The sequence below is a fragment of the Pseudorca crassidens genome, chromosome 14 (genome assembly GCF_039906515.1).
Source record: "Pseudorca crassidens isolate mPseCra1 chromosome 14, mPseCra1.hap1, whole genome shotgun sequence".
Taxonomy (NCBI): Eukaryota; Metazoa; Chordata; class Mammalia; order Artiodactyla; family Delphinidae; genus Pseudorca; species Pseudorca crassidens.
In genome coordinates, this window is record NC_090309.1 from 89604798 (window position 1) to 89626913 (window position 22116).

Genomic DNA, 22116 nt, shown 5'->3' on the forward strand with positions numbered 1-22116 from the left:
CCTTGAAGGATGCCTTACATTAATGCTAGCCTAGGGCAATAACCTACAGACAAAATGACCCTCAGTGCTCCACTGTCAAATCGAACACTGGAGAGCAGATTCTCCATTTATGCTTATGTTCTCAATGTTTCAATTTATAACCATCAAGATTTTAACAGAACAAGTGGCACTCGGTATACATCTTTTTAAGTTTACATATGTCCCAAGGAATAAATTTAAACAGAGGTAAGCTCTATTCATGTGTTGCTGGGTACATTTTCTCTCTTGCTTTTCCAGTGGGCTAAATTATAAATGCTTCAAAGGCAGACGCTATCTACTATTTTTCCATCCCATTGACAGCATTTAATACATAATGCTCAACAGGTTTTGGGTTTGGCCTAATGTTGCCTTCAACATGCATTTGAAGGGACTTCAACTTGATCTAATCATACATAACGTTGTCGTACAACGCACAAAATGCACCTCTACAAGGTGACAGAACATCTGATCCATCAAAGAATATACGCGCTAAAAACCTTATCTAAGAAATGTTTTTTCACTGATAGTACACTTATGAATCAAATTATACTTGATTTTTGAAGGCTTTGAAAAAAAATTTCACTATTATCATTTCATCTTCTTACACACTTTGTACCCAGAACCTATCACTATGGCAACCTGTCTGGATGCCCCCTCAGTCAAGAGTGGTCCACATGTTCTGATTACGTCCTACAACGCAGAATAAAATCAAACCACCAACCTGCACACCAGGCTGTCTGAGAGTCCTTTGTTGACGTTGGGTTTCAGTTATTATCAGCCAATGCAGGATAGACACAGAGTAATTCCACAACTAGTTTCATGACTTAAACTTTAGTTTACATTTTTAAATGTATTACTGGCTAAATTATGCCCACTGTTTACAGTTGACGCTTGGACAACTTGTGGGGTAGGGTTGCCAATCCTCCCGATCCGAGGTTCCACATCCATGGACTCAAACAACCACGGTGGGGTTGTGCAGTAGCGTAATATTTACTATTGAAAAAGCTGCACGTAAGTGGACCCGTGCAGTTCAAGGGTCAACTGTACTCTTCTTTTTTTTTTTTTTTTTTTTTGCGGTACGCAGGCCTCTCACTGCTGTGGCCTCTCCCATTGCGGACACAGGCTCCGGACACGCAGGCTCAGCGGCCATGGCTCACGGGCCCAGCCGCTCTGCGGCATGTGGGATCTTCCCGGACTGGGGCACGAACCCGTGTCCCCTGCATCGGCAGGCGGACTCTCAACCGCTGCGCCACCAGGGAAGCCCAACTGTACTCTTCTTAAGGCTCTCAATTTTTCACTACAATCACAAAAATCTAACCAATGAGAAATCAAATTCAATATTCCAGTAAAAGAGAAATAAAACTGTCTTTTTTAATGCTGGCATGAGATTAAATGGTCAAAACAGATGACACCCAAGAAGGGAAACTAGTAACGTTGCTCTGAAAGAATTCAATGCAAGCGCCTGATTCATAAGTCGGTTTTTTTGGTGTTTCGTTTTTTTTTTTTAATGTGAATGGCAGCTTTGTTCAAAATGTTTAAATTTATTTCAAATGAATAAAATCAGCATTCCGAGTGTTAAATGTTAAAAATATCTTCAATATTGATTCATGGTGTTTGTTCAAATAAACTTCTATTATCAGCAAAGTCACGATCCCTTTAATATGCTACATAAAATAATAAAAGGAAAACAGTGTTGAAGAATATACACAAAAGTGAAATCAGATTCTAAACAGGAATTCCATGTTTTTACTTTTTTCTTGTCTGTATTTGCTAATAATTCTACATGAATATGAATTGTTCACAGTTTGATAATGTATTTTTAATGTTAAAACATGAGATATCATAGAAGAAAATTCAACTTAAAAAATACAATTAATGCCAACTATATGTGCCTGATGCCGAGAAAAATGAAAATATAAATTCAAACTCCTGCTTCCCAGGACCTGAAACCTCTGCTAGAAACCATGATGAGACTGGAGAATAACAGTAATAATAGTAGCTATAATTAACTCTCAACGCACTGTATATGTCACTTTACGACTTTATACTGACTTCACAAGTTAGAAATTATCCCAGTTTTCCAAAGGAAGAAACTGAGGCTCAGGGAAGAGAAACTGCATTCACAACACGGTTGACATGTGTGCAAAGTCTACACTCTTCATCCACTGTGTTTGGTAAAACATTCCCATTAAAAGAGCAAGTAACACCTACACCAAACAAATGATAAATTTTCCAGAGAATCACTGGACACTAAAAGCCAAGTGGATGTTACTTAAATTTACAGGGACATCACGGGGAACACACACTATGTTTCCAGCACAGGCTGGTCACTGAGAGTGCCTTCCAAAGGATGGAATGCCAGGTAAAATTGCTTACACTGATTTCAACGAGAGTTAAGAGTGGGAACAACCCAGTGTCTACTTTCCAATTGGAAAACATGTACTTTCATTATTTAGCTTAAATATAAATAATATAAACATCGTTTTAAACATAGATATACTTTTCGAGAACTTTCAAATCCATTGTCTCAACTGATTCTTCCGAGGTAAGTAACCCTGTAAATGTGTAAAATAATTGTTGATTGAATGAATGAGGTGCAGAGGTAAAATTACTTAACAAAGGACACCTGCATATGAATAGAGGCGCTAAAACTGGACTTTGTGCTCTTTTATGTGGCTGCATGCACATCTGCATGTTAGAAATATATTCACAAACAGAACTGTAGCTCACGTGTGTGCTCTCTCCCCAGACACTGTCAGGATTCTCCTCCGATTCGTTATTTCTAATAACATAAATAAAAAGCATAGCATCGAGAATATTTTATCCATATTAGCTCTAATCCTGGAGCTAATATGGATAAAATATTGATTTGGTTATACACTATCGCACAACAAACTTGCAGCAGAGGAAACTGAGGCTCTGAAACATTAAGGGGTTTTCCCAAGGTCACACAGGGTGAGTGACAGATGAGCGTACAGCTCTAGGCCCAGCTGACGTCAAATCCCAAGTGGCTTCCATAGGCTGGTTTTGATTAGGTAACCTTCCCAAATATTAGTACTTATGGCCCAAGATTTTTTTGTTTGTTTTGTTTTGTTTTATTTTTATGGGGTGGTGAGGAGTCTAAGTGAAATTAGGAATAAATAAATAAAATCTGATGTACTCAGACAAAAATCATTATGACCACTTAATCATTTAACAAGTAACAGAGAGATCTTGACTCTACCTAGGACACAGCTCCTAGAGCGCAACACCACAGAGCCAGATGCGCCTCCACCGGCCACGGGGGGCCAGCTGCCTGGCCAGAGCCCTGCCTTCCCAGGGGGCCATGAGCCTCGTGGCCACGGGGAGCCTGCCCTCCTCCGGTGCCCTCACCCTGGGGACACGTTCCATCCTGAGCCCCATGGCAGGGAGGGTGTGGGTTCCCTGACTTCCTGGACAGCCCAGGTGAGTGTCTCGGGTGCCTGATGGCAGATGACTTGGGGGGCAGTCACCTGATACAGGACCGTAAAGGAGTCTTCCCTGCCCTGTTTATTATCTGCCCTTACAGTGGATCCATCCACCTGCTTGAAGTGCCTTAGCGTTTCTTTTCCTCTGAGTCCGTTTTCTGCCTCTGGGGAACAGAGCGATGGTGTACGATGGAGATGATGTTCTACTTCCAAAAGCACCTGACAAGGTTTTGGAATCCTCTGATTATCTTATAAGGTCTGTCTTCAGAAGAGGAAACAGAAACCTACAGAATCTGTTGATACCAACCTTCCTTTCATTATCTTCATAAAGCCTTTCATCTTCTTTTTCCTATTATTAAAAAAATATATAGTAATCAACTATCTGCAAGAAGGATATTGTCAAATAAATTCCCAACCTTCCCTATCTCCTCTCACCTTCCTGGTTGGGTCAAGTTCTTTCTTATTGTAAATAGCACTCAGGACTTGGGTCTCAAGCCTTGACCCCCATCCTTGCTGCCGTGTCTGCGGTCTCGTGCCTCCTCTTTCCCTTCCATTTCATCGAGCACTGCCCCTTTCCCCTTCTAAACTCTTTGTTTTCTATGTGCGTCTTGCTCCGTATTTTATACCAAATACAGCGTATTACATCCTCGGTTGCAGCTTGATTTTTTTCAGCTGATATAATATTATGGAGCCCTGACCCTCAGTCCACATGGGTCTACCTTACTGTTTAACCAGCTGCAGTGTTTTCCATTGTGTGGATGGAGCATATATTAATCAACCAACCCCAAAGGGTGAATATCTCATTTGTTTCTAGTTTTTGTTATTTATGAGTACATTTGTGGACTATTCCCAGCCATGGAAATGGTTTAAAAAATATGTGCAGATTTACTTTTAATAGAAAGAGCAAAATTCTCTTCCCAAAAGGCTGCACCAATTTACACTTTGGCCCTGTTGAGAAGCATCACTGCCTTCCTGCATCTTCCCAGCGCTGGACATCGTCAATCTAAGTTTTAAAATAAACTCATTGTTTATATTTGCATTTCTATAATTAGGAATAACATGGATATATTTTCTTACATCTTTTGGAGATTTGTATTCTTCCCTGTGGATTTCCTATTTGTCTCATTTGCCTTTCTTTTATAGGGTTTTATTAATGGCTTAGGGAGCGCTTTATAAATTAAGAAAATTTAATTTGTGTTGCAAATAGTTTCTTCCATACTTTGATTGTCTTTTGACTTTATGGTATTTTCCAAAGAGAGTTTAACTTGCCTGTAGAGAAAGGTCGAGGCTTTGATTACTTCTTAAGACACAGTCTCTGGCGATTCACTGACTGTTCAGCTGCGGTTTTAGTCCTCTCTACCGGGAATCACTTCGCGGTCCTGGCTTTGCCACAAGCCCACCTCTGGGCCAGAGTTCTTCACGCTGCCCCTGAAGCTGCCGCCACAACTACACGATAGTTACCTCCTGTGCTCAAGGTGCTTGATCAGATTCAAGACCACATACTCCTGCGTGCCAGGCGATGTGAAAGGTGCTCAGAAGACAGTAAAATGAACTCTTCCTTCACGAAACTTAATCCATCACAGGAAACAGCACAAAAGGAGGTAGAAAGGGCCGAGATAATCTCCACAGAAGAAAGACTCAAGCACCCAAAATATTAAAGTCAATCTCTCTCCCTCTTCGCTTCGTGAATACATAAAATTACCCACGAAAGTTTTATATGTATAACCTTTTTGAAGGTAGGAAAAGCTAAAAACCGATTCAAATGTTGATAACCCAGATCTCAGAGTCAGATTAAAAGGCTTAGAGTCCCAGAGGCCGGACCACTCCTGCGCAAACCTGCCTGCAGACGGGAATCCCTGCCAGGCTTGGACAGCCCTAAACACATGGGCCGCAGAATCATCTTCACGGCCCTTTGGAAAGGGACTGAATCTTTTCAAAATTTTTACACGTTGTTTTACAAACTTAGCAGGCAGCTTTAATTAAAAAGTGCTGCTTGCTCATAAACTGCCGTACAATCAATGGATCTAAACAAATCAGGCACTAAAAGGACTGGAGAAATTGCAGTCTACCTCAATGCAGACAGTTTTCACCCAATTTAATTAAAAATGTGTGTCAGGAACGCAGTCTGAAATAGGTAAAGGGGAAAAGCACACATGTCATCTTTATAAGTTCACATAAAGTTTCAAATTAGTTAATTGATGTCGGTAACATTCCATTTTTTAAGAAGGAAAACATTATTGAAGTGTCAGATATCGGCAGAGTTGTCCTGACTGTGTAATTAACACATTTAAAGCGCTCTGAGAATGAAGGAATGTCACAGCACGGGTCCACTTTGGTGTTTGATATTGATCTCACCCAGTTCTGTGCCCGTGACATACATAATGACCAAATAAATGCACTTGTCTGAAATTCCCTGGGCCGGGGTGAGTGGGATCTGCTCCTAATACCTGCATCTACATAGCGCCTTTGGTCGGAGGTTGTTTGAAATGCATAAATGACAGCAGAGTCAGGTCTGGAGGAGGGGAAGCGGGGAAACAGTGCTTAATGCTCACAGAGGTTCTGTCTGGGAGATGAAAAAGTTTGGCTGTAGATTGTGGTGGTGCTTGTACAACACTGAAAATGTACCTAATGTCCCTGAATGTAATGGCACTACTGAATTTTTTAAAGTACACTTAAAAACAGTCAAAATGGCAAATTTTATGCTGTATAGAGTTTACCATTAAAAAATCCTAACAAAATGAAACAGAAACCCTTGTGACCCAACATCAGAAATAAAATATGTATTTTTAAATAATGTTCATAACAATATGCTGTCTTACAGCTTCGCAAGGTCATTACCATCTTACCCCAGGATCATCTACTTCAGTTTAAGCAACTTAGTCACAGGTACCGTGAAGCAAGTCCACAAAATTTATGAAGCACCTACTGCATATAAGACACTGTCCTAGACACCGTAAGGATGTATATCTGCCCCTTAAGGATTTCACGATCTGTCTGGGAGAGGTGGTCAAGCCAGAAGCCACATACCTGAGAAATCGATATATTCAATGTCAAATAAATATCACAGAATCAATTTTTCAAGTGAACAGACAAATGAAATGCCAAATAAAACCACAGTTCGCTGAGAGACACAGATCACTGTGGCCTATCGGCCAGGCAGTGTTAATTGAGTACTGTTTCTTTTTATTTGTATTACTAGCTACTGCCGTGCTTATACAATGCTTGCTCTCTTTCTGAGCCCATAAAGCATGGGCTAGATTTTAGGGCTGACGACCTTCAACTCCACGGGGTGTTTCACACCAGCCAAGTTTTTGTTCAGCTCCTGCTGAAGCAGAGACGGAGTCCTGTGGACCTGACAGAACTGAAACATCCTGGAGAGTCACACACCATGAACCCAGTCCTGAACATCACAGAGCACCTGTCTCGGGAGGGGCAGACCAGGAAGCATGACGCAGGGGATGTCTCCTCTGAGGAATCAGACACGTGGTTCTCTGGGGAGGAAACACAAACTTTGGAATCGTTCAAAACTGGGTTCAAAGCCAAGCACCCTGCCTCCTAACTGCTCGTGCGGCAGATTCCCTCTCAGATCTCTCCACCTCACTGGTCTTGAGTCTATAAAGCGGGGATTGATACCACCTGGAAGAGTGATGTGTGGGTGAGCTGGGACGTGAGTGACAGGGGCCAGCACGTGCCCAGCCCACAGCAAAGGCTCCGTGAAGATGCGTCTGCTCGATCCAGCCCTTCTGCCTGATGTAAGTCATCCGTGTTTGGGCAAGAGAAGGAGGCCCAGTTGCTCCTTATCACCTTCCTTCCCCAAAACCTTAGGTTCTTAACCCAGATATCTGCAAACGAGGCGCTTGGATTTGCCATTATTCCAATGATACTGCTGACATTTGATTCACGCTAAGAAGTTAAGTCTACTGACTGATGTCAGCTGCTAATGCACAAGATGCTCCCAGAGGCCCGAGGAGCTATATTTACAGAACAAGTCAGCAAAGCATAGATGATGAATGTCCACAGCCAGTGTGCACAGATATCCAAGTGACAGTAAAAACTCAGTGCAGGCAAAAGACACCAGTGCCATATGTCCATTAAAACGCGGCACTCGGCTACTCCATGCCTGAGTCATAACAGCACCCTTTCGTCCACGGCCCCGAAGCAAGCAGGTGACCTTTGGCCCCTGACACCCAGTGCCCCGGGACCACCGCCTTCCCACCCGCAGACACGGTCTTACACTCGTCAGCCGCCGTGAGCATCCTTTTGTCCCTCCACATTTGAAAGGCTTCCCTAACCATCCAGACACAGAGAGTGTACCTCTCCCTGAACACTTCCTCCTGGTCAGAAATATTTAAGACTATAAGGAAGGAAAGAGAATCGTTTGAAAGATTATTTCCTCTAACTGTCTGTTTCAGATCATAAACTCCTTTCATGTTGAAAGACCCGAACAAACTTCCTAAGGACCCAGGTCCTTTCCCACAAACCCCCTTTCCAAGGTGGGCAAGACCCAGGAGCCGACTGGGCTCCCTCTTTTTAAACGCGGAGCCAGGATGCTGCGGGGCACGTCTCAGAGCAGGAGAGGCTCACTTGCAACGCCATCACATCCACAGATTTCTTCATAGTCTGTCATCAGAACAGATTCAATAGCCCAGATTTGTTACATGACCTCCTGCCTGGAGCCAAAAATCTAAAAGCAAGAAACCACCTTGAAAAGAAAATCCAGAGACAGAATTTTAAAAACAAGCTCCCAAAAGTCTGCTTCTTAGCTACATGAATTGTATATTTAAAGTAAATTTTGTCTTGAATGTTTTCACCACACACACACACACACACACACACACACACACACACACGGCTATGTTAATTAGCTTGATTACGGCGCTTATCTCACAATGGATACATATATCAAATTGTGCACCTTAAAAATATACAAGTTTTAGTTGTGAAATATCCCTCGACTAAAGAATTTAAAGTAAATTTTGTTTTCCCAATACACATATTTTACACAGATTAGTCACGTAATCTCATCACGTACCACGGAAAGACATGCTTCCCGCGTTGACGGCACATGTAAAGCAACTGGACAAACACAAACCACACAGCGCGTTCTGCGCTAGCTCATGCTGCCATCTATAGAGCGTGTGCTGCACATGTCCGCAGCCCAGACGTGCCGTCTACACAACACTGACTACCCACAAAACCAATGTCCAAGGTATCCGGGACAACGGAGCCTCCCCACGCCTGCTGCCATGGTTCCCCTGTCCTTCCTTCCTCTCCTTCCTCCCCCTCTAAAAATATGTCTTGAAAGATGTTGGAAAAAAGAGCTTTTCAGTCTGTGACTGGAAGTATAGTAAAAGGTGGCAAAGACTAGTGTAGAAGCCATGAAAACTACCGTAATTTCTGACACACAAGAGCCCTGATGTGAGGTGCAGCCTGCAGAAGAGGAACATTCTGGTCCAACCCTGTGCTGATTCGTATCCTGGAATGACTTGTCTCTCTGACCCCTTCTCCATCAAACAAGAGCTCCACCCAACGTGTTAAAAGGATAAAAGGGCGCCTTAGCCTGAAGCCCTCAAGTACAAAATAAAAGTAGAATTCACTCACCTCGTTGCTTTCAAAATTAGGCATGTGACTGTGTGTCTCTTCTTTCACTATCTCGGCTGGTTTCTGGGGAGAAAATGCGCCACGTGTTAGATTTAGTCGCAGTCAACCTGTGTCAAAGTCCTTTAAAGAAGCAAAGAGCGCGTGAAGCCACGTGACTTTCTGACCATTTCTACAGGTAAAGCTGAAAGGTCACCAGTGTTTCCACAGTGGTTACTTCAAGTCCAAGGCTGCGTCTGCTCTGCATTTTTACCTTTGGCTCCTCCAACCAAGGGCCAGCCTGAAACGGAGCGGGACCTATAGTCTTTCCCCATCCGCATCCTCCAGCTGCCTTGTCTGCAGGAAAACTCTAGCCAAAGAATAACTTTAACCAGAGAAGTGAGAAAATGCAAAGCAAAGGAAAACAAACAGGACAAAATAATAATAGTTCAGTCATTAGCAGAGGCAAGGACCTTTAGTCCCTCCTCAAGGGCTATAGATAATAATCTGAGGCATGTCCTGGGAGCCGTCTTGTAGACACTGAAAACCCCACCAGGTGGGAGAAGTGAACTCCATGATGACCAGACTGTAGCCATGACACAAGCTGCCACAATTCCGAGACTTGGCCTCAAAGAAATGGGAACAAACCGACCTGGAACTGAAGACTAACTGTACTTAAAACAATCAAGATGATGCTGGTCAGAGCACCAATGACCAATTTCAAGACGACCGTCAGAGCCGACTGTGCTGTTCCCGCATGAAGCCCCCTCCCTCCGCCTGTGAAAGCTCTTGCCCCCTGATGATGAGCGGTGCGGGAATCGGCCTTTAGACACGAGCCCAGCCTCCCACCGCCCACCCCCAGTTGCCGGCCTCCAGAATAAAGCAAACTTTCCTTTCCACAAACTTTGCCCTCGAGTACTGGCTTTTGAGCAGCAGACAGCCAGACGCCACTTTTGGTAACGAACCTGTTTAATAAAACTGTTGGAGAAAACTTTGAGACACTATAAATCCCTTTTGTGTAAAACAGAGAGAGTGGTCACTGCAGACACCTGTGTACTTCTCAGCACACCCCTGGGGACCTGAGCAGCACCCTCTTCCTCTGGGCCCAAGGGGCACCACCACGGCCTCCTGGTCCCGCTGCCCCCGGCCGTGTGCACACGCCCCCTGTGGATAATCTCCCGGTTGTCATAACTTGCTGGCAAAAGGCAGCAGCCTACCATACTTGGTGTCCTGGAACCTTTCTCCACACCGGGGGAAAATCGTGTGGTCCTGGGGCCAAAATAAAGGTGCCCACGGGGGCTCCTTCAATTATGTGTCTGTGTCAGTGGGAACAGGTGGGCTGGTGAAGGCCCCCCGTTCATCAGTCACCCAGGAGACTCCGAGTCCTGCTGTTTCCTCGACCTCAGAGTCAAAGAAGGCACGTGGCCAAGTCCACGCTGGCTCTTAATGCCTCTGCCTGGAAGTGTCACCCGTCATCGGTGACGGCAGGTCGCGTAGCTACACCTGAGCTAAAGTGGGTGGAGAAGCCAGCTCTTACCGAGTGACCAGAATTGATGTTAGCGACAGGCCCCAAGGACCCGACGGCTCCTGCCAGCTGACCCCTGAACGTGCAGCGCTGAGCTCTGCGGCTGTGTAGACAAGTGCGCTCAATACAGTCGATCCCATTAGCCCAGACCTCAGTCACCCAAACCTTCTGAGAACTCAGACCCTGACTACATGAGCGTTCTCTCTATGGTCTACACAGAGAAGGAGCCGTGACGAAGGAAGCTCGCTGGGGCTGATCAAACTGCACTTCAAGAAGTTCAAAGCACTTTCTTTCACAGAATAATTGATGTGATGCGGATCGCTGACTCGTTCACTGATTCAGCAATAGGTAGTAAAGACTTTTCTCACTATTTGCAAAAGTCTCAGGGAAGGAAACGGTCTCTCTCTCCTTCCTGTGGATGTTCACGCGTCTCCATGTACCGCCCGGAGCCTAAGTAATGTCTTAAGGAAACAAGCCCGAGGCCGAAAGTCAACGTGCCGCGGAAGGCAGTGGAGCCCTGGGAAGACGAGCCCTCAGTGACCCCACAAGCTGCTGGGCTGCAACTCTGGAACCTTTGAACCTTTGCCGGGAGCCTCTAGACCTCTAGTACATGCGTGGTAAGTGTCTCCTATTGTTTAAGCCACTTCTCCTTAGGTTTTCTGTTCTTTACAGCTAAAGGCATCCTAATAGTGCTAATTACACTTTTTAATTTATTCATTAATGTGGGAACCCCAAGGACAGATATGAGCTTAGTCTGAGCCACTCTGCAGCTGAAAGTAACAAGCTTTAAAGCTGCGTTATGTTTTTTCTAATTAAACAATTCAGAGATTACACAAATTCAGACAGACTTTCTCCTAATTAGTCCACATTATTTTGGTTTTACTGCAGTTAGTGTCTTATTCTTAGCTTATCTCTGGAGTGAAGTGAACTACGGCAAGTGCAGTGGAGGGTGACCACTCTGGTAGCTGCTGGAGAATCTAAGGAAAAGTCCTCTCTCTTCCTGCCAGACTCTCTGGGACTCCCTGAAAATAAGTGAATTTCAGCAGAGGTCAGACCTGGACTCAGCCCACTGTGATTTCAGTCAAGCCTTCTCATGCATCAACTGCAGACCTGGGGTTTATACACCTGCTTATTGCCTGATGCAAAATGATATCGTAGAGCTACTCTGCTGAAATAGAGCTGAGCATGTGCGGAGAGATGCTGAACTATTTCCCCCAAAAAGGAATCAAAGGTCAGGGTCCCGGCTAAACAGAGACTGCAATTCTGGGCATTTTTCTCTTTTTAAAGTACTTATAAAAATAAATATAGGGAGCTTCCCTGGTGGTGCAGTGGTTAAGAATCCACCTGCCAATGCAGGGGACACGGGTTCGAGCCCTGGTCCGGGAAGATCCCACGTGCCGCGGAGCAACTAAGCCCGCGCGCCACAACTACTGAAGCCTGCACGCCTAGAGCCCGTGCTCCGCAACAAGAGAAGCCACTGCAATGAGAAGCCTGCGCACCGCAACGAAGAGCAGCCCCCGCTCGGCGCAACTAGAGAAAGCCCGCATACAACAATGGAGACCCAACACAGCCAAAAATAAATAAATTAATTAATTTTAAAATATTAAATAAATAAATATAATCTTAAATCTGGCAGAAGATATTACTTTGTGACAAATGTAGTCCTTAAATCAGACAGAACTTCAACATCAATGTCTTAATATCTGGATGTCACTTTTGTGCATATTACAAGTGCTAACAATCATTTCCTTAACATTGAGGTATAATAACTCAGGACTTTAAAATAGAAGCTGGTGTAAGAAGTCAGCACTCTGGGAGAATCGAGACTGATGAAGCAGACAGTTAACTCAATCACCCTTGTCCTCCACTCAAGCTCGGATAAACAAAGCTTGGAGGGGGCGGTGGATGGCAAGGGGATACATTAACCGCTACTAAAGCCAATGAGAAACGAGGCACTGAAAGTAAATCATAATTTCTTAAAAGTGAAAACTCAAAAGGAGACAGTGCAGCATAGAAGAGGAAAAAGGTGACTAACACCCATGGACCATAGTCCCTGTCACCATGGTTGACCATCAGTAAAACGCTTTCTGATGTCTTGCCACAGCCAGAGTCCCAATCCCTAGCATTCTCTCCCTTTCACTTTCATTATATTTTCCACAGCTTAGCCTTTCGTCCTGTTCAGGAACCACTTGGTTCAGGACAAACAGGGTTCAGTGGCTTGAGCTTCACCATTCATGATACAGGCACTGAAATCACTCCATTAACTCAGAGCACAGCTTCTCTCACCCGGCACCTCGATCTTGATTCTCTCATGAGCCAAAGATGGATGTCAACAGAATTCTACAAGGGTCTCAATGTCAAGTTTGTTCTCCAGAATAAGCTTTTACGACCAGAGGCCCTGGAATGTAAGCACGCACCTTCCAACATACGCAGGAAAATGAGCGGCTCTTTGAAATCAACTGCAAAGGTGTCAGGTGGTGGAAAACCAAGTGGCTGACGTAGGAGGACAGAAAAGGTGACACGTCTGGTTGGAAGCACGTATCGCTCTGTGGGTAAATTAAAGAGAAAACGATCGGGAGGCAGAGCCAGAAGGGTGGGAGCATCTTAGGAATCAGAGCGCAGGTCTAAAGGCAGCATTAACAGCCCTCCTGGACTGTCAGGAAGACCAACACTCTAAACAGCTGATGACTTCTGCTTACCACTGAGCACCCGACACCCCTGCCCCGCGCTCCAACGCAGCTGCCCTGCCCTCTCTGCACAGCTCCAAGGAGTTCCTGACCGACTCAGAAGTCCTGGGGGGAAGCTTCTAGGCACTGGAGTGAAGGAAAGGTTAAGAGGCCACAGTCAGCCTCGCTCACCATCACGAAAAAAGCGGATGTTACACGACAGCACCCGGCAAGAACAAGGGACAGCCCGCCTTCCACACTCACCCGAACCTCAGCTTCAACCTTCACTCAGCAGCGGGAGTGCGGTGTCGCAGGCCGATGCTGCTGCAGGACGGTCTGAGTGGCCTCAACCCTGACCTGCGACCCTGTTATTCACAGGCGTCATCAGCTACCAACAGACTGAACAAACCACACCTGCCCCCTTGGACCCGGAGGGGTCCTCATTCTTGAGGCTCCCTTCGTCCATCTCAGTTTGACTCCAAATTCATAAATTGACTAGTTGGGATGTTATATTTTGTAACATTTTATCCTTCCGGCAACACAGAAGTGGAGAAAGCGCAATGCTACAGCCACCAGCCATTCAGGGAATGATGAGACGTCCACAGCTTAAAGCGAGTCACTCAAAAGCATGAGAAAAGCACTCCAGGTTATGATAAAAGGCACCACCATAATCCAATCGTTTAATATAAAGGCCAACCGTTCTTCATTATGAACCAGGAAGTCCTAAGGGCATGAAAACAAGTACCCTCCCCTCCTTCCACAAGGAGACCAGTGGCTCCAAGAGCTTAGCACCAGAACACAAATGAAGGCCAACGCCTCTCGGGCGGCTCTCCAGGTGCGCAGCCCCTGCCGTGTGGTGTGGACACCGCTTCCCCCCATCAGACTACACACCAGTCTGGGGAAATCCATCTCACTCCACAGCCTCGAACGCAATGGAACTCAAATATGCGAGCAACGGAAATCTACGTTTACTGTTCCCAAACAGTATGGAAACACTCTTTGACACACTAGGACTTTACCTCCATTTAAAACTGTGCCAAACACTCTCAGCGTACAGCCCAGAAAACACACAATAATAGATCAATAACAATAATTCATGATGGACGTGGAAGTGTGGATGATAAATTCGGTATAAAAAAGTAACTGCCTAAAATGTCTTAATATTATTACTATAAAATTCTTAAGTATGCCATAAAAATATTTAAACTGTTAGTTTGGGTTTTAAGAGAAGACCAAATCTTTGGGTCATTTTTTTGTCATGTCGAGGAAAAGAATAATATTACTAGTAATTTAGGGAATACAACAGGACATATGAGAAAAGTGTTCAACATGTCAAGAGGAAGTGGAAGGCTACTGCTACATTAAGACAGAGTTATGACATTTTAAAAATATATCACAGGGAAAAAATTGCAGAAGTTAAAAATAAACGACAAGGTTAAAAGTGATTAGTACTGAAAGCGGAGCAGGAAAGCTCGCTGGTTCCTGTGATTCGGGGCAAGCGCAGGGCTGGGACCCACTTTATTTAAGAGGAACAAAAATGGGACTCAAATGCTAGTACTGACCTTATACAGAATACAAATTATTTTCTCAAAAGCCTATACTTGGAAAGGGACCTTTAATGCCCCCAGGTAGATACCAGAGGCAAGGTCATGCATTTCGGCACAGACTCCCCTTTGAGGCCCAGGATTGGGGCCCGGAGGCCCTGGACACCTGCTGGGTGCACTGGGGGTGGGGGGGCAGAGCCAGCTGGAACCCAGGCCTCCGACTCGGGCCTGGGGCCCTTTGCTTCTGCTCCTGTCCAGGAGGCACCAGGCCTCAAAGTGAGCCCCTCTCCCCATCACCTCTCCCCTCCAGTCGTCCTGTCCCACGCAGGACTCCACCTCTCTCCTCCAAGAGGCCAGGAGGAGGGACACAGAGGGAGAGGGTCCACGGCGCGCCAGGCCCTGGACTGGGCACTAACACTTCACTTGGCGCCCAGGCTGACCTGCACGGTGACATCATCTCCGCCACATGCACAAGGAGACTGAGGCCTGAGGTCGGGAAGTTAGGAAGGGGCAGATGCATGATTCCCGACCACATGGTCTGATTATACCATCATCCCACCCTTCCACCGATGATTCCTAAGAGCCTTCTACGTGCCGGGACCTCTGCTAGGAACAGGGGCTACACAAGTGAGCAGCGCAGACCATGGCCTTCTTGTGGAGCTTACAGCTTAGCGCGGAAAAGGGACAGTAACCAAATTAAGGCTGAAGTGCCGTCACGAACTGTGACGTGTGCTAAGAAGGGTCCTGGTAGCGGAAGAGCCTTGGGGGAAAGATGGGCAGACAAGAAAATGCACGGCATAGGATCTAAAAGATGAGCAGTAGCTAACTGCAGGGGACAAAGAACATTCTAGAGGCCAGGGAGAGCTCTGGGGAGGGGCTGGGGATGAGATGCAGGCTGGGCTGACGGAGCGGCAGTAAGAAGGAGTGGGCACAGTCCTGCGGTGCCCGCCACCCACCTGGCCACAGGCACCTCCACATGCACGTCCGGGGCCCCCGTAACTTCTGGTGCTCCTTGGGTTTCCTTGTTAGGAGTCTGGGCTTCATACACGTCACCATCTGGAGAAAAATAATGCAGGCAGGGTTTTCAAACCGATGTTCGTTATACCTTTTCTGAGCCAAACCAGAGTTACAACTCAGCATCCCCGGAGCTTCCTGTGTCACTGTCAGGCGGCCTGGCCAAGGGACCCCGGGACCCATACATCCCCTCCCCTGCATTTCCCGACCACCCTTGATTTTGCTTCATTCGAGGTGCTGGGTTCAGTGGCCCTCAACACCTGCACTGTCTCCACAAAGGTCCCAGACCCCAGGAGTCACCGTCATCCCTGTGTCCCAACCCCATGGGACTCAGGCCAGAGACAAAATACAGTGAATGTTTGACAAGTGTGCGCTCGGTTCATTCAGTTAGAAATAAACGCAAAGCAACCACGGGACACCAACATCAGATTTTAAGGACACACAGATGCGGTACTTCAAAATATATTCAAGAACCGGGCTTTAACGACACAGGGGTTGAATCTGTACACTGTAAGCCACTCAACGTGGCTGACGGACAAAATCATCTAATTAGCACGACAACTGGATGTATCAATAGCAAATGCTTATAAAATCCCACGGTTCCTGAAAAGTTTATCCTCACCCCGATCAGAAGCAACAGGTGACAGCAGAGGAAAAAGAAGTGGGCTAGCCAGTTCCTTCAACATCCAAAAGGAGACAGATGTGATCACAGCCCATCCCATTCCTCAGTCAAGAGTCCTGGACCTCCCCACCCCTCACAGGGTCCATTCTGGCCCTTCCTGGCCCCGGTTCTGGAAGAACCATCCCCCGAGCCCTGGGCTGGAGGATAAGGGATGGAAGAGGAGAGGAGAGGGCGGGCACCCACTGTGTCCCAGGGGCTCCTCTACCTATGCCTTTGATATTAATACTCATGGCAATCCTCAGACACACCTACGACATCCGTTTTCAGGTAAGGAATGTGCCCAGGTCACAGGCTCACGAGGGCCACAGCTGGAATCTGAGTCCCAGCAGGCCACGCTCTCCCCGGCAGCCCAGGCCACTCCTGGAGGGTATGTTTTCCCAAGAAAGACATTTTACTCGGTGATTAAATTTTCTATTACTGTTAATATCTTACAGAATTTCAGGTAGTATAGTTTCAGTAGGCTCCGTGATGAGCCCCGCGAGGGTGGAGTAGAACAGCGTGGCCTCTGTGCTCACGCATCTGCCTCGCCTGCCAGGACATGAGCTCCGAGGATGAAAGGAACATGCCTGAACACCTGCGTGTCCGGACCAGCGCCTGGTGCACAGCAGGATGACGCATCTGTCATGGGATGGGGAGAGCCAGGAGAGGGGGAGAAGCCAGAGAAAAGCGTTAGGGAAACGCCCCACTCTGTAGCCTGAAGCAAACACAGGAAGCTAAGAAACGGGGAGCAAAGAGAAGAAAACCTGAGTCGTTCTGTGTGGTACTGAGAGCCGAGGGAGAAGACAGCTTAAGAGAAATGACTTGCAAACTTGTCAATGCTGCGGAGAAGGCAAGGGAAGCCCTCCTTCCCGCCATCTCCCTCTCTTCTCCACAACCAACCAGGGGACTTAAGTCTTGTAGGTATCCATCACACCTGCAGATGACACAGTCACAGAAAGCACCTCCTTCAGAGCCTGGCCCCCAGTCAGAGCTCATAATAGTAGGAACAGTAGCACTAACTGTAGTAGTAACAGTAGTACTGATAATGGTAGTAACAGTAATACTACTGGTAGTAGCAGTAGTAGTAAGAATAGGAGTAGGACTGAAAGGAGTGTATTTTAAATTATTTCGTTTTAAAATCACTTCTGAAGTTCAATCTTTTAAATGTCTCTCATACTCAAAAAGTAAACCCAAACAGTGGGTTCTGATGGTTTTTATGTTCATGTTTCCCTCAAAAGGTTGATATGTTTGTTGGTTGTTTTCAGTGTCGTTGGTCCTTAAAGGACAATATGCCTTCCCAGAGGTCCACAGAGATGACAGAATTACTTTTTTTTTTTTTTTTTTTTTTTTTTTTTGCGGTACGCGGGCCTCTCACTGCTGTGGCCTCTCCCGTTGCGGAGCACAGGCTCCGGACGCGCAGGCTCAGCAGCCATGGCTCACAGGCCCAGCCGCTCCGCGGCATGTGGGATCTTCCCTGACCGGGGCACGAACCCGTGTCCCCTGCATCGGCAGGCGGACTCTCAACCACTGCGCCACCAGGGAAGCCCCCAGAATTACTTTTAAATCCTGCGTTTATCTTGGAGGGCTTCCTAGTAGGAGAATCCCATTGCCCTCAGCCCTGAAATTTTACTTTTCTACTCCCCCTACCATGGCCCTACATGCCGGACAATTTATTAACAAGTCAGACAGTCACGAGTCGGGTTTTTAAATCAGATTGTTACAAGTCATGTCTTTGCAGGATGAAATTGGTCTGGAAAAGCAGATTCGTGACCCGGCAGCATTTCGAATTGCCGACAGCGACACAGAACTTCACATTACCTGCCCCGCTGTGGATTAAAGGTTCTGCCTTTGGTTTCTTCTTTCCTTCTTCGGCGTAAAAAATAGAATCCAGTGCTTTGGGTGGAACGCTGTCGTATTTATGAGTTTCTTTCACCTTGGGATCCTCTTAAGGTACAAACAAAGAATAAAGAGCGTGTTGGGACGGAGGCGTACAGTGAGTCTAATCGGTTATTTTGAGAAGGCCCAGGGAAAGCACACGCTCCTCAAGTGAACAGTGGGATGGGACCCAGGTGCCTCCAAGAGGCCCCCCTTCTCGCACCATCTGGACCAGGCTGTCGCCTCCATTTCTCTTCTGTAAAGTGGCAAAAATACTCCCCTCCCTCCTCCCAGGGGGCAGCAGCTCACCAGGAAGGGAAGCTATTCTCTTCCCAAATGAAGGTGGCCGCGTGGTGCCTGAGAAAGGAGGGTCTGCATTAGAAGGGGGACAGGCAGGTCTGCAGAGGTCGCTGGGGCTTTAGAGATACTCCTTACAGCCTAATAAAAATCGCTTCCATAACAACCACCAAACTATCACTGCTGGAACCACAGAGCAGGATGGAGCGTCTCTGATTAAAAAACTGATGCATGGCAGGTGTGTTTGGGTTACACCTGAGGGGAACTTAGATTTCTAAAGAAATCTATAAACTATAATAACAAAGCATAACTAGATCACAGTGTAAGATGAACTAATTCTTAGCACCATCCCAATTCTATTCCAATTCTATCCCAGATATATCCCATCTTTATATACAAGCCATCTTTTTTAGTTCTCCCTTTTTCCATCTTTACTGAAGTATTTGGAAATGAATACAGGCAAAACTATATAAATAGATATTTCTTGTGAGCTCTCTGTGTCACTTAAGAAAATGTCAAACTAAAAACACCTACCTTGTGCCATTTATATATGGCATTATAGTGTATTATGCAAACTACTAGGGGTTTTTTTTCCTTGTAGAAATTAAAGTGTGAAAATAGTCCTTCAACCACATATATAGGAGCCGAGCAAAATCTTTCTACCTATTTTAGGAGGCTTTCCTGCAAGTTGAAATCATGCTCGTGAACATAGGAAACAAGATCTTTGCAGGACTGGTTTTAGAAACAGAAGATGATATATGGTGCTCGTGCCTTAGAGGCAGCTTGGGGCTGGGATTCGGGAAACCTACTAGATTCTTCTCGGTGTTACTCACATCTCCTTGTCACAAGCATTTTCCGTATCTTTGGCCTCTAAGATAAAGAGGCCATATATTTATTTTATTATCCCTGAAACAGCACTCAGAGGACAGTGACAAGGAAATATTACCCAGCCTCGTTACGAGGACACAAAAGCAGCGAGGATGCTGTGCAGAGAGCACAGAGCAAACCACACCCATCGCGGTTTGACCACCCCAGGAGCTGTGGAAACAAGAACTCCCGGGGGAGCAGGACGGCAGGTGAAGGCGGGCGTCGCGTCATTAAGCCAGTTTTATTGTTTAAGCTCATACTTTGCCTAACAAGCACATGAAGGGAATGCAAGATTCTAAAACACCTCATTCCTGTGAAATCCAGGGAAATCAGAGTGGCATGGGTTTGGCCTCTTGTCAAGCGTTGGCTCAAACCTCTCCTTCTCGGCGAGAGCCACCCTGACGGCTCCCTCCCTATTTCCCCCCATTTTAAATGTCTCTGAATTAACAAAGAAGGTACCATCCTTCAAGAGTTAGACCTGGCAGGATGCACTAACTCACTGGTTCCCTGGGACACTTTGCAGCAGTTCTCTCTCCCGCCAGTGCTCTGTCCCCCTTTCACAATGGGGCACTTCCCTACCACGGACCTCAGCAATCCATCAGACAAGAGGAATCGTATGCCGACAGGACAACAAAAAAAATATGGAAGCATAAAATACCTTGGACTCCCCTTCTTAAAAAAAACAAAAGTTCCCTTCCTTACCCTTCTCCATATTTTCCCCAGCACTTAACTCAATCTACAGATAATTTATTTATACGTTCATTGTTCACCTGTCTCCATGAGGCATTAGACTCTCCATGAGGGAAGGGGTTATGTGTGTGTGTCTGCTTTTCTCATCATGGATCCCAGAGCCTGGGACAGTGCCTGGCACACAGTAGGCACTCAGTAAGTACCTGCTGAATGCATAAGTGAACAGGGCTGCTGTGAATCTGATCACGCCCACCTTTCAAACACTTCAGGGAGTGGTCCCAACTTTATGAGGATGTTCCAAAGCCCTTCAAGCTCTAAGCCTACCTGCCTGCATAGCCCACTCCTCACACCCTTTCACCGCAGGCTTTGCACATCCCACGCCTTCCTACACAGCTCAGCTGCACCTGGAACTCCCCCCCCCGCCCCGCACTGCCTCCTGACCTAAGACTCATCCTTCAAATCCCCGTCCACGCCTGACCTCCAGGGCCCCCCTGCCGGGTCCCGTAACACCTCCACACGCAGTTCCCGGACCCAGGCCCACCGTCCGCACATTCCTGGCCCTAAAAGAACAGCAGGCTCTCGATATGTACGTGTGTTCAATTAAGTGATCGTAACAGTGGCTCAGTAAATGTCTGCCAATTCAATGCTCTGAGCAGGAAGATGCAGACAGAGGAGGAGAAGAACAGTTGAAAATCTGGCATTCTCCAGACAAGGAAAGGTGAGGGGCTGCTAGGAGTGGCTTCCATTCATGTTTGTATTAAACACGTATCTTCTCTAAACTACTTAGGAGGAAGTTGCGTGAATCACACACATTTACGGCTAAGTCCCTTAGACTGAGTACTGAGGACACATGATCTATTTACACTGTCGGGTGGTTTCCCGACAACAGAGACAGACGCCCCTGCAGAACCACAGGACGGTCACCCCATTCAAGAAGTCGGCCTTGACGCAGGCTTTCTAGCTAATCCGCCATCCATACTCCATCTGGTCTCCATGCAACGACATCCTTTGCGGACCTTCCCTCGAGCACAGTCTAGTCCAGGGTCACACACCGTGTCTAGGCGTCGTGTCCCCTTCGTCCCCTTTTACCTGGACCCAGTCCTCAGACTTCCTTCGTCTTACGTGACACTGAATTTTTGAAGAACACAGGCCTGTTTTCTTTTGTTTTATAGGAAGAATCTGAGGTTGGCTTGGTGTTTCTGCATAATTAGGTGAAGGCTACGTGTCCCTGACTGGATCCTACACACTCGTGTCCCATCTCAGGTGTCACAGCCGGATCCCAGGACAACTGTCTGCCTGGTTGGGGACGGGGACCACCAGCCTCTCCTCGTCCGTCCAGCCAAGGCCACCGGCAGGACCAGCAAACTGACAGCTCTGAGCAAACTCCCTGCACTGCCCTTTCATTCCTGCATGAATCTTGACCTGCTCACCTTTGAAACCAGCTGTAAATGTCTCACATTTAAGTAGATGATCTTAATTATTTAAACAGAGCAAACTGTAACATAAGTTGGAAAAAGTATAGAAAGAAAACAAAATATTTACACCAATTCCACTTGAAAACGTGTAAATAAACTCCTGAGAAATACATCAAGACCCTACAAAGTGTAAGACTAGACCCACATACCTCGCAAGTGTGACCACCCACACCTAGCAGAGTGGACGAGACACACAGGACCTGAAGTGTATGCAGGCCCACGCCCAGCGCGTCCCCAGCACAGGTGTGACGGGAACTGGAAAGGGACGTAAGAGCCTGGGTGGAGCTCGGATCCTGGACTTGGCGGTGGGGAAGAAGCAGCCTTGCCCAAAGGCCCGGTGTCTCAGACTTTCTTAGACAATCCCTCCAGCCACCCTGGACCTGGCACACAGTAGGTGCTCAACACTGAGCGCCGTCCCCTCCCTCACTCAGCAGCTCTGCACCTAGCACGTCACCCCACCA

At 46.6% G+C, this 22116-nt stretch overlaps 1 protein-coding gene across 1 annotated transcript in view; it reads right to left on the bottom strand.

The window, feature by feature from the left end:
- Positions 1–6717: 6717 nt before the first annotated feature.
- The window catches only part of DCDC2C (doublecortin domain containing 2C), a 76513-nt gene continuing 61114 nt past the window's right edge, over positions 6718–22116 (bottom strand). The window contains 5 exon segments of the mRNA XM_067703873.1: positions 6718–6789; positions 9066–9128; positions 10259–10310; positions 15733–15832; positions 18270–18395. Coding sequence (XP_067559974.1) covers positions 6718–6789; positions 9066–9128; positions 10259–10310; positions 15733–15832; positions 18270–18395 — 413 coding nt within the window.